Source organism: Palaemon carinicauda, chromosome 29, assembly GCF_036898095.1.
Source record: "Palaemon carinicauda isolate YSFRI2023 chromosome 29, ASM3689809v2, whole genome shotgun sequence".
Lineage (NCBI taxonomy): Eukaryota > Metazoa > Arthropoda > Malacostraca > Decapoda > Palaemonidae > Palaemon > Palaemon carinicauda.
This window is the reverse complement of record NC_090753.1, coordinates 86,933,651-86,947,268: the sequence shown is the minus strand read 5'-3', so window position 1 is coordinate 86,947,268 and position 13,618 is coordinate 86,933,651. Positions and strand designations below refer to the sequence as shown.

The following is a 13,618-nucleotide window of genomic DNA, read 5'->3' as shown; positions in this document are numbered from 1 at the left end:
TATTATTTTATTTCACCAGCAAAAATTTTATTTTAATTGTACTGTACAGTATTAGAAAAAAAATGTGAAAATTCCTTATGTACATATTTGTATAATCATCAAGAGCACTTATAAATGTATTTTGTACATAGCGACATAAAACAATATACAACCCAGATTAACGAGATATCAATAGCTCATAAGGTATGCAATGAAATTGCTGGATCTACAAACATGTGAAATATATTACCTATTATATCAAATATTTATTCCTCCTTAATTTTCCTTCATTTTTCTTCAAGGAGTTCAGATCAGATAGGTACTTTATATAATACAACTACTGTACAGTAGTCTTGTATTGCAGCAGGGTTTTTATACAAAATTATAAGCTTCACAGAGAGGACTTAAAATATCTACACCATTAGTAGATCATACTTAAATAACACAACTAGTATTTTAGCAAGATTTTTATACAAAATTGTAAGTTTCACAAAGGTAATTAAATATCTACAGCATTAGCAGATCATATTTATGTAATACAACTTGCATTTTAGTCGGATTTTTATACAAAATTATAGGTTTCACAGAGAGCTAAAATATGTGTACAGCATTAGCAGATTGTAATTATATGTAAGTAAAGTAACTGGTAGGCAAATACTATTCCTACTGAAAGGATAACCCAATAAACTTGTTCAATTAAAACATGACTAGGAACCTCACAGACTAAGAAATGACTGAATAAAATCTTTTATCACAATAGAGTAACGTGGCAAAACCACCTCTTAATAAACCCTCCAAAAGCAAAAGGCCTCGAGACATTTCAGAGCGCCAAAAAATCCACAAGGTGTAGAGTAAAATTTGGTATGAATAATGATATTGCAACAATGGTGAGCATCCCTATCACTAGTCATAAGGGGACAAATGCATGGAAAGGGGGAGCCACTGATTGATTCATTTCCTGGAGATAAACGTCGGGTATCATGTCTGAGGAATGAGGGGGATACTCGATCAGCTTCACTGTGGAGGTACCTCGGACAGCTTTTTCATATTTGACGAGCTGGAATGCATGAGATTGAGATGTTATATATATTCAGTATAAACTGTATTGAAGCTCAGTCCTATGAGTGTTTAGCTAATGCAGTATGGTATTACTTTCTATAATGCCTAATGTCACTAATGCAAAACAAAGGTTTCCTAAAATCTAAGGTAACTTTTAAAAATTATACTTATTTTATATACCACCAATCCAAATGCCTGGATTTTGGCCCAAATTTATAATGTAATTGGTCTGTAGTATATACAGTAAATATAACTCTATTTAGAATTACAAAAGTAAGCTCTGTCTCAAGAACATTTAAAAATTTAATGAGCAGAAATAAACATTCATGGCTACACTCAACTATTCCAAAATTGCCACACAAAATATTACTGTGAAAAATTGTCTAAATAATGAGCAATGAGACCATAAAGTTAACAAATCTCTTACTTTACTTAAGCTATAGTACCTACGTGGCATAGAAAAATAAAAACAGTTGTCCTTCTCGTAACAAAAAATAAACAGGAAAACGGGTTATTAAAATGGCTGGAGTTTTGCTGGGCTAAAACTCTTCCAAATACAGTACTGCTCATTGTTGGTTGCTGCAGAAGGTGGAGCAGACGCTTTTTTTCTGGGCTCAACCTGTGTCGCTCCGTGAAATGCTCCTTAAAGCACCATTTCAAAGGTATAAATACTGCTAAATATACCCGAGAAAAAAGTTGCAAAGATCCCTCTTCAATTAGACTTCTCCCTCCTCAAAATCCCCCTTTACTACGAGGTGTCGTTCACTACAGCTACTGCCCCCCACCCCACCCCCACCCCCACCCCCACCACCACCACCACCACCACCACCTGTCCTCCCATCATTCCTTGTTAGCACCCGTGAACGTCGGACGAGGGCAGGCAATTCTCCCTAAAGCCATATCTCTCTCTGCAAGGATTACAATAGATGTGGATCTCTCTTCCAAGCGAACCCATTAAATGAATATAACTTCCCTACTAGGCCTGAACAAGTGGTGACCAAAGTGAAACCATTAGATCTTGCTTCTGCTACAAAATTTTGGGAAAGTTATGTCATTAATATTTGCTAAGTGCTTCTTGTATGTGTTTGAGAAAAGAACTTGACATCACACACAAGTCAGTGAAAAGCAATAGCCCTAATTTTTTTCTCGGGTCTTTTGAAGTGATGATTCAGACGCGCCACACACACACACAAAAAAAAAAAAACATAACCTAAAACATCAGGAGAGGAGTCAACTGCGAAATTTGGAAGCAATAACACCCACAAAATAGGGAGAGTAATACCCACAAAAGAAAGATACAAATCAACGCCTAAGCAGGCATGTGACCAAGAGCATAAAAAGACAGGCCATGTGAGTGTATGTTCACATAGTATTATATGAAGAAGGAAAATTCATAATAGAGAAAGAGAAAAAACAGGACTACAATCTGCGGAGAACAGGTGATCAATGAAGAGAGGGAAGACACCAAAGCAAGAACACTGTGACAGGATACCAGTCAAGGGTACAACCGTGTAAGTGGAAACAGGATTAAGAACTCTGTCTCTCTTTTCCTGAAGACCCCCCCCCCAAAAAAAAAGGTAGAAATAAATACCTAAACATCATGACAGAAGACCATGCTTACCACAAAAACAAAATGAGATGTCAAAATTTTGAGTGAAAATTCCATGGAAAATGAGTGAATGTCTTAGAAAATTGGATGACATTCATTTAACATTACAAATAATATCTGTGGGAATTACCAGTCCCTCTTCAACATTTACACAACTAACATTTAAAATTGTAAAATCAATCGATATTATGTGGTAAAGAGACAAAAAATACTGAAAATTAAATTAACTTACTTGGGCAAAAAATCCATGGTTTGGATGTATAAAAGGTCTTGCGGCCTTCATTGTTTCATAAGCATATCTCAGAGTCATCTGTTGCAAATCTGTACTGCCCACCAGGGCTGCAAGGGCCAGAGTAGCTGATCTACTCACTCCTGCCAAACACACCACCATCATTCCCTTTCCTGAATGATTAAGAAAAACAAAAAATCTGATAATGATGATAAAATTTACCTATACACTACACCTCCATATGTTGAAGAAAGTTCACCTAAAAGGTAGATACAGTATATTTTGTTTGCAACATAGGATGAGAATGGAATAGTGCAGTGTGTATTATTATTGTTATTATCATTACTAGCCAAACTACAACCTCGGTTAGAAAAACAGGATGGTATATAAGAGGAAAGTAAATAAATACATAAAACTACATGAAGTAATGAATAATTAAAATATTTGAATTTCAGTAACGATGTAAAAATAGACTTTATAAAAAAAAAAAAAAGACCTGTCATTTATAAACAATGAGGAGACTGTGTCAGCCTGTTTGACATAAAAACATTCACTGCAAGTTTGAACTTCTGGTGTAATAAACTTACTGCTGATAAGCCTACTTTGTTGATGTACAAATTAGCTAATGATAGGAAAGATTTCGGCAATGATTTCATGAATGTATTTTGTCTCTGAAAATACTGTAAGGAAAAAAATACCAATACTATATATATATACTGTATACACAATCACCATGTTAATTACTGTTCTGTACTATCAAGGGATGATTCTTCTTTTAAAGAATTATTCACAGCAGCGAAGTCTTGAATATTAGTTGACCATCAAGAATGCAAGTTTACCCAAAATAACTAAAAACATCAGATCAGAGGTTCCTAAACATGACCTTTTTGGCTAAAGTGAACCAACAGAAAGTATGTTCTTATACCAGTGGAAAAGTTACTTTGTTAATTTCTAATCATCACTGGCATTGCTATTTGAAAGTTATCAAGTCTTTTAATCATAACTTGTCATGGCTCATCTTAATAAACTAGGTAATTTTGAGTCGATTCCACAAATTTTTTGGACTCTTTTATTTTCTAGAGTTATACACATTACCTAATTAGATTTTTAATACTATTCTCCTTCACAAGTATCTGATAATAAGTGCAGAGCAAAACTTGGGATTTGTAATCAAGCTCAGGCATTACCAAGCTAGAGAGAGAGAGAGAGAGAGAGAGAGAGAGAGAGAGAGAGAGATTTTCATGGGTATCGTACAAACTTATGATTTCTATGGCCTCAATTTCCCAATAATACACATTACCACTAAATACCTTTGCCATTTCAAGAATGATAATGAATACAGCAGGCCAGCCAATACTAACCTTGCGACTCTTTAAACGCAGCTGTCACAGTGGGGAAGTATGGACTTAGGTCTGTGTTGCGGTCATCCTTTAAGGGAACATGTATCATCCGCATCGTTTCCTGCAAAGATTATAATTTACCTGCTTTGGATGCGATTTTAAGTAAATACAGTCTATTGTTGTTATTATAATTATTATTATTACTACTAGCTATGCTACAACCTCCACTGGAAAAGAAGGGTGCTATAAACCCAAATGTTCCAACAGGGAAAATAGACCAGTGAGGAAAGGAAACATAGAATTGTGTGCCTGAGTGCACCCTCCGGCATCTTAAGATCTACAGTATTATTTTTCAAAATATTTATGAATACATACATTATTTGAAAATGTAACGCTAAGTGAGACGCAATAAAAAATCTATAATTCACAAAAGGAAATAATGTCCCTCAATAAGAAGACAGTAATGTATTCATATTACATCAACAAAATGAGCAACCTATTTGCTATCTGACTTTGAATAACTTATTCTAAAAAACAAAAACAAAAAATATAGCATAGCAGTTTAATTCTTTTATTCAAGATATTGAAGAAACTGTATCACTTACGGCATTGGAAGTTTCTATAAAAACAAAAAATGCATAAAAGTGTGTCAATTTACTCTACGCAACACGTTTCAATGTAAAAAAAAAACCCAGAGGAAAAAATGTGACCCACTGGCAGCGATGGTGGTGGAACCTCTGGAGTTGCCCAGACCAACACAGCAATTTTACTTGATTTCAATAGTTCAGGAGTTACAGTCCGAGCACTGCCAACCCACAGACCAGGCCACACCAAGGTCATTCCAATAGGTTGACGTCTGCAATCGGCACTCATTGCTGTTCTGTATTTCAGACTTCTACTTGTTTAAAAAAGAAATGATAAAATCAATCAGTTTTTAGCATTCATTATTGTCTGTTCAAATTTAAAGAAATTATTTATACTAGGAAATTCCTTTGAAGTTAAAAATTCTACCATTACATTTGGTACATTTATTGATTATAAACTTTTAAAACAATGAATCTGGAAATAGTAATCGGTTACTCTATGCTCAATATATTGGAAAATCTAATTGTCATAATGGTAATATATTGACGACATTTTTACCTTAGGAATAGTGGAATTTTATGTAGTATAACTATATTACAATATGGGAAAAGATACAATGACTATCATGCAGCATTCAGAATAATTTTATGATGAAAAATGTGAATTATAAAAGTTTCTAAATACTGAAGAGACAAAAAAAAACTATAAATTTTACAATACTAATTTTTTCCTTAGTTATCAAATCTTCTGATGATCAAGGCCAATAAAAATTGCTCTAAGGATCGTGACTTACAAACCATTTTTTACGGTGGGCAATGATACCATGCGTCAATGTACTTATTACGTTTCGTAGTGTAACTAATAAATGAATAAAGATAGAAAGAAAATAAAAATTTAATAAAAATATGAATAAATTTTCTACATGAACAGACCTGGTCATCGCACCCACAGCTGGTTAATCTTACTAATACAATAATAAAAAAAAAATTAAAGATTACTGAAATAATTGCTGATGTATATTGCTAATGATAAGGGTATTTCTATAGTGCAATAAGATATAAATGGAATTATATGATGAAGCTCCTACGTGGATTCTAGATTTAAATAATACAGTACATTGTTAATAACCAAAACTTGTATTGGATGACAGATATGTATTTTCACACTGAAAGCTGACTAGTGCCATACAACTGGTTTCAGTTGGTAGTTACTTGTTTGATGTAGTAAGTTGACTATGTATCTGTAACGATAGATTCTACACAAAATTTTATGATTACAAGTAATTGAATATTAGGTTTTGTGGCAACCAGGTTCAAGTAATGACTTTTACTTCTGTAGCATGTATAAGTAAATTTTACGGTACTCGTAAATATCTAGTTTTTCCTCAAGTAAATCACAAACTGCAACATTATAATAGTACATGAAAAGGAAATAGGTTAGCCTTGGTACAGCAGTAGTTTATAGAAAGTTTTAGGATGAATGTAGTTTATTGCGACAAGCGATACCTTTCTAATTTATTTTCTTCACGAGAAAACATCATTTGTATTGATCTGACATACCATAATATGAATCTATTTTTACGATTTACATAATATTATGAACTCTACAACGGTAATATTTTCTAAGGTCAGGTTAGGGAACAACAGTAACAAAGTCCTGGCACTCAAGTTAGGTTAGTGTAACAGTACGGCATCTGTACAGTAAACTTGAAGGGTAAACCCATTCAGAGCAAGTTTTTACCATGTGAAAACAATGTAATACGGCAATAGCAAGAAAAAAAACAGAAATGATGAACAATTAGTAGAATAAAGAGAAGGAAAGAATAAATATTTAATGGGAATACATTAAAATGTTGTAATAACGGAGGAAACAACTTTAAACTTGACAAAATGATAAATATAAGCGTGAGTATTGCATCAACGAACACATACAAACAGTATTATGGGGGTCAAGTCTCGTAGTATACTTCCATGTCATGAGTAAAACGAAATATGTACACATGAGTATTGGAACAAAAAACACGTACATACAGTATTAGAAGGGTCAAATACTTGAATGTCGCAAGTATAAATGAGGAGAGCTTATAAGAAAATGAGTAACCCTATAGGTCAAAATAAAGAAAGGCAGGGTTTATGCGTATTAGTTCTAAAACTGGTTAACACGCATGTACCTACGAACGAACGGGAGTGAATACAACTGCTTCATAGAATGTTAACAAACAAGGGAAAAATATACCAGTAGTATAGGATATAGATAATTTGTGCAGTGTTCGATAGATTTATTATACGTCCAAGAAAATAAAAGAGAAAAAATGGTTTGTTTTACCATTATTTACCGTTTTCTCCCAAAACCATGAGTTCCCACTCGGGGTCCCCCATTATCGACAGATATAGTTATATACGTATTTCACTTAGTATTTATTTGAGGTGAAAATGTGTCACTTTCGAAGAAAACGGGCGTTTTCCTATGGTAAATAACATTTTTTTTAGGAAGGAAAGCTTTCCCGACCGTAACTATAATAAAGACAGACATTTAGCCAGAAAGATTGTGGTAATAATTTGCATACCTATAATTTGCTAATCTTAAATTATAAGTTAATCAAAAGGATTAAACCAACATAAGACAAAATATAAACAAGACAAACTATTAAAACAAATCTCTTTCCTGGAATGAAAAATTCATTTAATTGACATATACCTCATCTAACATCTTTAATCATAATTCGGTTATATCAAAACCGATAAATTATCATATTGCACCTGCCTTTAATCTGTTCAAAGTTTCTTCTTCTCAAAATATATCACTCAATCGATAAAACTATAAAATGTATTTTCTTTTTATAGTAGTTTGTTTCAGGGTCCAAGTCAAGCAGTCGAAATTTCCAATGTAAACAAACCTCAGAATGTAAACACCAACATTTAGTATTGTTTCTGCAATAATATAGCCTTGTAACAAAGGTGGTAAATTCTATAGCCTTATTTGTTTATATATGATAAAATGATTTATTAAACTATAAAAAGAATCTATCAAAAATCCTCTAGTGAATAATAATTATCTTTTAGTATAAAAAAAAATCCATTTCCTTTATAGGAATTTCCATAGTTAATCAAGAGAAGGCTAAAATATTTTGTATATCTATAAGCTCTACAAATAGATTTTCACCTTTTATTTAAAACTGATATCCTTGAATATGATTTTACAAATGGAAACTCTACTCAAAATGTAAATTATTGGCATGGAATTTCACATCCTATGAGGTAGACTGCGTTAGAAGTACCACATCACAATGTACTGTGCATGGTTCTCCGCCGTGCATCTTCGTGATAATACATTATTATTATTATTATTATTATTATTATTATTATTATTATTATTATTATTATTATTATTATTATTATTATTATTATTAGTTTAAACTATAACCCTAGTTGCAAAAGCAAGATGCTATAAGGCCAAGGGCTCCAGCACTGAAAAATAACCCAGGGAGGTAAGGAAACAAGGAAATAAATAAACTACAAGAGAAGTAATAAACAATTGAAATATAACATTTTAAGAATACTAACGTTAAATTAGATATTTCATATATAAACTTTAGAAGGATAAATAAAAACAAAAGGAAGCGAAATAAGATAGAATAGCGTGCCCAAGTGTACCCTCAAGCAAGGAAAATGTACCCCCAAAACAGTGGAAGACATGGTACAGAGGCTATGGCCCTACCCAAGACTAGAAAACAATGGTTTGATTTTGGGGTGACCTTCTTGTAGAAGAACTGCTTACCATAGTTAAGAGTCTCTTCTACCCTTACCAAGAGGAAAGTAGCCACTGAACAATTAGAGCAAAGGAAAATGGTTTGCTAATCTCAGCGTTGTTAAGTGTATGACGACAGAGGAGAATGTGAAAAGAATAGACCAGACTATTCGGTGTATGTGTAGGCAAAATAAATGTGCCGTAACCTGAGAGAGGGATCCAATGTAGTACTGTCTGGCCAGCCAGAGGACCTAATGACTCTCTAGCGGTAGCATCTCAACGGATGGCTTGTGCCCTGGCCAACCTACTACCTACATCGAAGCAATCGTCAAATTGAAGCCATAAGAATATATTGTTTCGAAAGTCAATATACCAGTTAACCTAGTGTTTGACTTTTTAATTTTTGAGACCAAAATTTAAAGCATTCTAGTTCACTTCCCAATCCGTGATGTTGATAAAAAAAAAGCAAGTCTGGTCTGTATTTGTATGGGTTACCTGTTGCAGCTTATGAAGACTTATCAGTAAGATGCTTACTACACCTCTGATCTCTGTGGAGAGAGAGAGAGAGAGAGAGAGAGAGAGAGAGAGAGAGAGAGTTTAGACACAATGAAAAGCTATATAGTAGAACCACACACGCACAAAGGGGTGGAGAGATTAGACAAGAGAACAAAAGTGAGTTTATGAATAACCGAGACTAATTAATTTTAAAAGAGTAGATTATTTACATCGTCATTAATATAGTTTTAAAGAATCGTGACCGTCTAACTCAGCTACTGATTACGATATGAGTTCATCAACCATTACCCTGGTCTTATTTTCCTAGTTTAATTCTATCCCACCTAAGGCTCTCTCTCTCTCTCTCTCTCTCTCTCTCTCTCTCTCTTGTGCGTTGTTATATTCGTTCCATTCACTTCTCATTCCTCAAAGTTCTTTTCCTAGTTAAGCTAATACTCTCTCTCTCTCTCTCTCTCTCTCTCTCTCTCTCTCTCTCCTTTTTGTGCTTTGTTATATTCACTCTATCCACTTCTTATTCAATCAAATTCATTTCCTAGATAAACTGCTAATACTCTCTCTCTCTCTCTCTCTCTCTCTCTCTCTCTCTCTCTCTCTTTTGTGCGTTGTTATATTCACTCTATCCACTTCTTAATCAATCAGTTTCATTTCTCTCTCTCTCTCTCTCTCTCTCTCTCTCTCTCTCTCCTTTTTGTGCTTTGTTATATTCACTCTATCCACTTCTTATTCAAATTCATTTCCTAGAAAAACTGCTAATACTCTCTCTCTCTCTCTCTCTCTCTCTCTCTCTCTCTCTCTAGACAACATCGTCCCACCCTCGTTATCTCCTGTAACATCTCAAGAAGAATCGTGCTCCTCATTGTTCACGAGAATATTAAGAACAATCTGGGCAGGTCGGTCGTCCGCGCTCTGAAGATCGCAGTCACTAGACTCAGTCTCACTCAGAGCGTGAGCCTGCATTCCTGGGTGCAGGATACAGCAAATAGACGCAGGTGACGGTGAGTCATACTACGAGTAAGTGTGTCACACTTGTATGTGTCTGTGTGAAATGAGTAATTGAAGTTTGAATTGGTGTTCGTGATTCGCATTTGTGTATGGCTATTTTTAGGGTAGATATGTAGGTCTATGAATACACACACACACGCACACACACACACACACACACACCTATACTTAGCCTTTCTAATACATAATGCATATTAATGAATATGAAGGTTATATGCAAATATTTTTCTAATGAAATTTCGAGTTAAGTAAATACATGTCACATTAAGTTGGTTCATCTGAGATAAAATGTACTCATATAAAGATTATATTATTACATCCCCTCTACATAAAGTAAGTGTCTGAACACACACATATACATATATATATATATATATATATATCCTGGTTACGCAAAGCTCTCCCCGTCCCTTTGGAATAGAGGGGAGTAGTCATACCCTGGTGAGAGGATCGGTGCGTGTGTGTGCATATCTAAGTATTTAGCCGTTATTTTGACTGGTCGCATACACCAGTTACAATATATTCCTTAAAAGAGAGTGGCTCCAAATAGAATACCACACCAGTTGCTGTCACATTCGTCTACATTGGTTGCGGTATCGTGAATAAAATGCGTAATACACACACACACACACACACACACACACATATATATATATATATATATACACACACACACACACACACATATATATATATATATATATATACATATATATATATATATATATATATGCAAAATGTATAATGGAATTCATTACAATAAAAGTTATTGTGGCCATCACTAATATGAGTATATGTATTATAATTTTGTGGCCGATATATCATATAGAATTTTCTCAAGAACTCGAAATTTCAGTCTATTGTTATTTACTAATTTATATCTTTTATCTAAAGGGTTGTTTTCCTGTAACCTACATGACCTACATGTTCACTATAGATCCACATCATCGAAGCACTTAGGAAACAAGTCTCCAGTTTCTTTTTGAAAGTTTTAATATCTTCAGTCTCTCGCATGTCTATAGTGGGAGCTTGAATTACATTCCTGGCTAATTGAGGAAGATTTATCTGGTACGACAGTTGATGCATAGCTGTTGTTAGTCAGTTTAAAACGGTGGGGCAATTTTTTATGTTATGCATCATCTAATAAATCTATGATATAACGTTTCCAGCGGGGAAACATGAAAAGAAATAAGTAAACAGCATATACAGTACTCTAGTATATACTAAAATAGTCTAGTATATACTGGCCAGTTCTAGTGCGATGTATAAGTGATATTCATTATGAATATCAATCGTTATTATATTATTTGAAGTTCTAATTAGAATATTTATTTTAAACATAACTCTTTAGGAATAATATACTCTTTCATGCCTTAAAGTGTTCTGTTTATGAATGTAATTGAATTGTTTAAGAAATTCAATTTTAATCTTATGATTTTATTAGTGTGCGATAATAATAATCGTTCAAACTTTAATAAATAAAAGATATATTGTATAACAATCATTTCGAATTGATATTATTAAAGGACTCAGTGCCAGAATCTATTCAGGTAGAATTGCGCAACTTGCAAATCGAACATTAACGTACATAATTTATACGTTAAGCACTGACCTTGAATTCGCAATTACTTCGTATAACTTTCCAATTGTACAAGTAGGTATAATTATGAACTATGTTATATGATGGCAATTTCTACTGTTTCAGAACACTGGATATTTCCAAGGTTTTTGTCTAGTTGAGATAAACTGTGACCAATCAGCTGTGTAACGTTTCTTCGTCATTGCTTATATATGGAGGATTATGCATAATGGCGGTGCTAGTGAATGATAGTTAAAATATCCATTTATAAATTCTATGTATCTAATCTGAAAATAAATTAAATAAACATAAAAAACACCTTTATAAGATTTTTTTAAGGTACGTGCGCATTATGATGCTCAGCGGGGCGGTACTGTTATTGTTATTTTCACTTGTGACGTCACAGGTGCAGATCGTGTGCAGTTGTGCCAGATATGGGGATTTAATCCTAGATTTGGTAATTTATTCCTATATTTGGGAATTTATCCTTAGATTTGGTGATTTTGGGTGATCGGTGGCGATATTCTGTACATATTTGTATGAAGAAGAAACAGAGATGAGTAAACATTTATATTGTTGCAATTAGATTACTTACAATTACATGAAGTATAGTAAGTAATTTCTAAATCAGAAAATATATTTCTGGAAATAGGGAATTTTGGGTGGTTTTGGGGATTTTTTATCACGAGTTTTAGGGATTTTTAGACTAACCCATCTGGCAATACTGATCGTGTGACTTCTGTGTATAGAGAAATGACATTTGCGTCTTATGGATTCCCGTGAAGGAAGAATTCCCAGGCAATTCCCGTGACTTCGAAGTGAAAAAGGTAATCTGCGGTAAATGGAGGTTGTTTTGCCGTCAGGAAAATGGAAATTAATTGAAATTAGCGGCCGATAAAGGCCGTCTTCTGGGTTTGTTTTTCAGATCCATTTTAGAAGTTGGTGTAATGAAACTACGGTATTTTTGTTATGTCGCTAAGTTTCCTGTTCTTTAATTAATATATAACGTTCTTTGGAGGTTATTTTGTGTGAGGGAAATCTTGTTTTATTTTAAAAACGAATTTATGAGAAGTTTCATTCGAGATTGGGTAACATATACGGTATGGATTTAGATTGCCTAACCTGTGTTTATATCGTTTGTGGTAGTATTTAGCTTATTTTATTCAATTTAATTAATTTAAATGAATATCTTTAATTTTGTAACGTTTAGGCATGCCGTTTACCTAAATTAACACACTTATATCTGCAATTGCGGAGTTTTCTTTTTAAGAAATTGATCAGTCAAACATTCAATGGAGTTGTGGAAGCTTTATCAATGTTTACGAAAATTAACGTTAATAATTATGTGAAGTTTATCGTCATTGTTTATCAAATTTGAAATTAATTCTTGAATGATGTTTGGATGTTCAATGTTTACCTAAGTTAACATTCATTCATTTGTGGTAGAGAAGTTGTGGGAGGGTTTATATTTACAAATTTGTCGAATTTTAGACATTTTAATATTTAAAAAATCACGTTTCAAAGAGAAAACAAACACATAGGCACACCAGTTTCATTGTAGTGTATTACAGGGCAATGCAATACAAAATTACCGGCACACCACCTAACCCAATCTAGGAGCTGTTACCTTGCCTACTTATCTGCCAGTAGCTACGCCCCCTAGGACCACCCCCCTTATCCTAGCTGTCAGTGTTTGTATGATAGCTTCCTGGCCATAATTTTAATCATAGAATAATGAAACTTACAGGGATTAACTGTTATACAAAAAGCTGGAAATTAATAAATTTTTGAAGGTAAAGGTCAACGGTCAAGCAAAATGTCCAATTCATGTAATCAGCAATAAGTTTGGACATCGTTGTCACAGGGACTTCAAACTTGGTTCATATATGAGTGTGTGGAAATCCACGCCAATTAATGCATGATAAGGTCAAAGGTTAAGGTCAAGAAATAAGCTTTCGGGGCTGAGGTCTGTG

The 13,618-nt window shown here is 33.7% G+C and overlaps 2 protein-coding genes across 5 annotated transcripts in view; one reads left to right on the top strand and one right to left on the bottom strand.

The window, feature by feature from the left end:
* Positions 1 to 431: 431 nt before the first annotated feature.
* LOC137622314 (dual specificity protein phosphatase 14-like) lies at positions 432 to 9,984 on the bottom strand. Its single transcript, XM_068352884.1, has 5 exons — positions 9,877 to 9,984; positions 4,931 to 5,114; positions 4,238 to 4,337; positions 2,880 to 3,049; positions 432 to 1,036 (listed from the first exon to the last, which is right to left on the bottom strand). The coding sequence occupies exons 2-5, from the start codon at positions 5,087 to 5,089 to the stop codon at positions 887 to 889; spliced, it is 579 nt and encodes a 192-aa protein (XP_068208985.1). The 5' UTR covers positions 5,090 to 5,114; positions 9,877 to 9,984; the 3' UTR covers positions 432 to 886.
* Positions 9,985 to 10,025: 41 nt separating this feature from the next.
* Positions 10,026 to 13,618, top strand: part of LOC137622313 (zinc finger FYVE domain-containing protein 16-like) — an 86,692-nt gene continuing 83,099 nt past the window's right edge. For 3 of the 4 annotated variants that reach the window (XM_068352883.1, XM_068352882.1, XM_068352880.1), the window contains exon 1: positions 12,350 to 12,472. The gene's annotated coding sequence lies outside the window, so the exon portion shown is untranslated. Of the gene's footprint in view, positions 10,060 to 12,349; positions 12,473 to 13,618 lie in introns of those variants that run through there. The other variant, XM_068352881.1, reaches the window with a different exon arrangement.

Bases quoted from the DNA above. Each gene is read 5' to 3' on its own strand.
- LOC137622314 (XM_068352884.1), bottom strand. From the start codon at position 5,089: ATGAGTGCCGATTGCAGACGTCAACCTATTGGAATGACCTTGGTGTGG. The intron at 4,338-4,930 runs GTGGGTCACATT...TAATCTTTGCAG, and splicing joins TTCCACCACCATCGCTGCCA to GAAACGATGCGGATGATACA. The intron at 1,037-2,879 runs GTAAGTTAATTT...CATGCATTCCAG, and splicing joins ACCATGGATTTTTTGCCCAA to CTCGTCAAATATGAAAAAGC.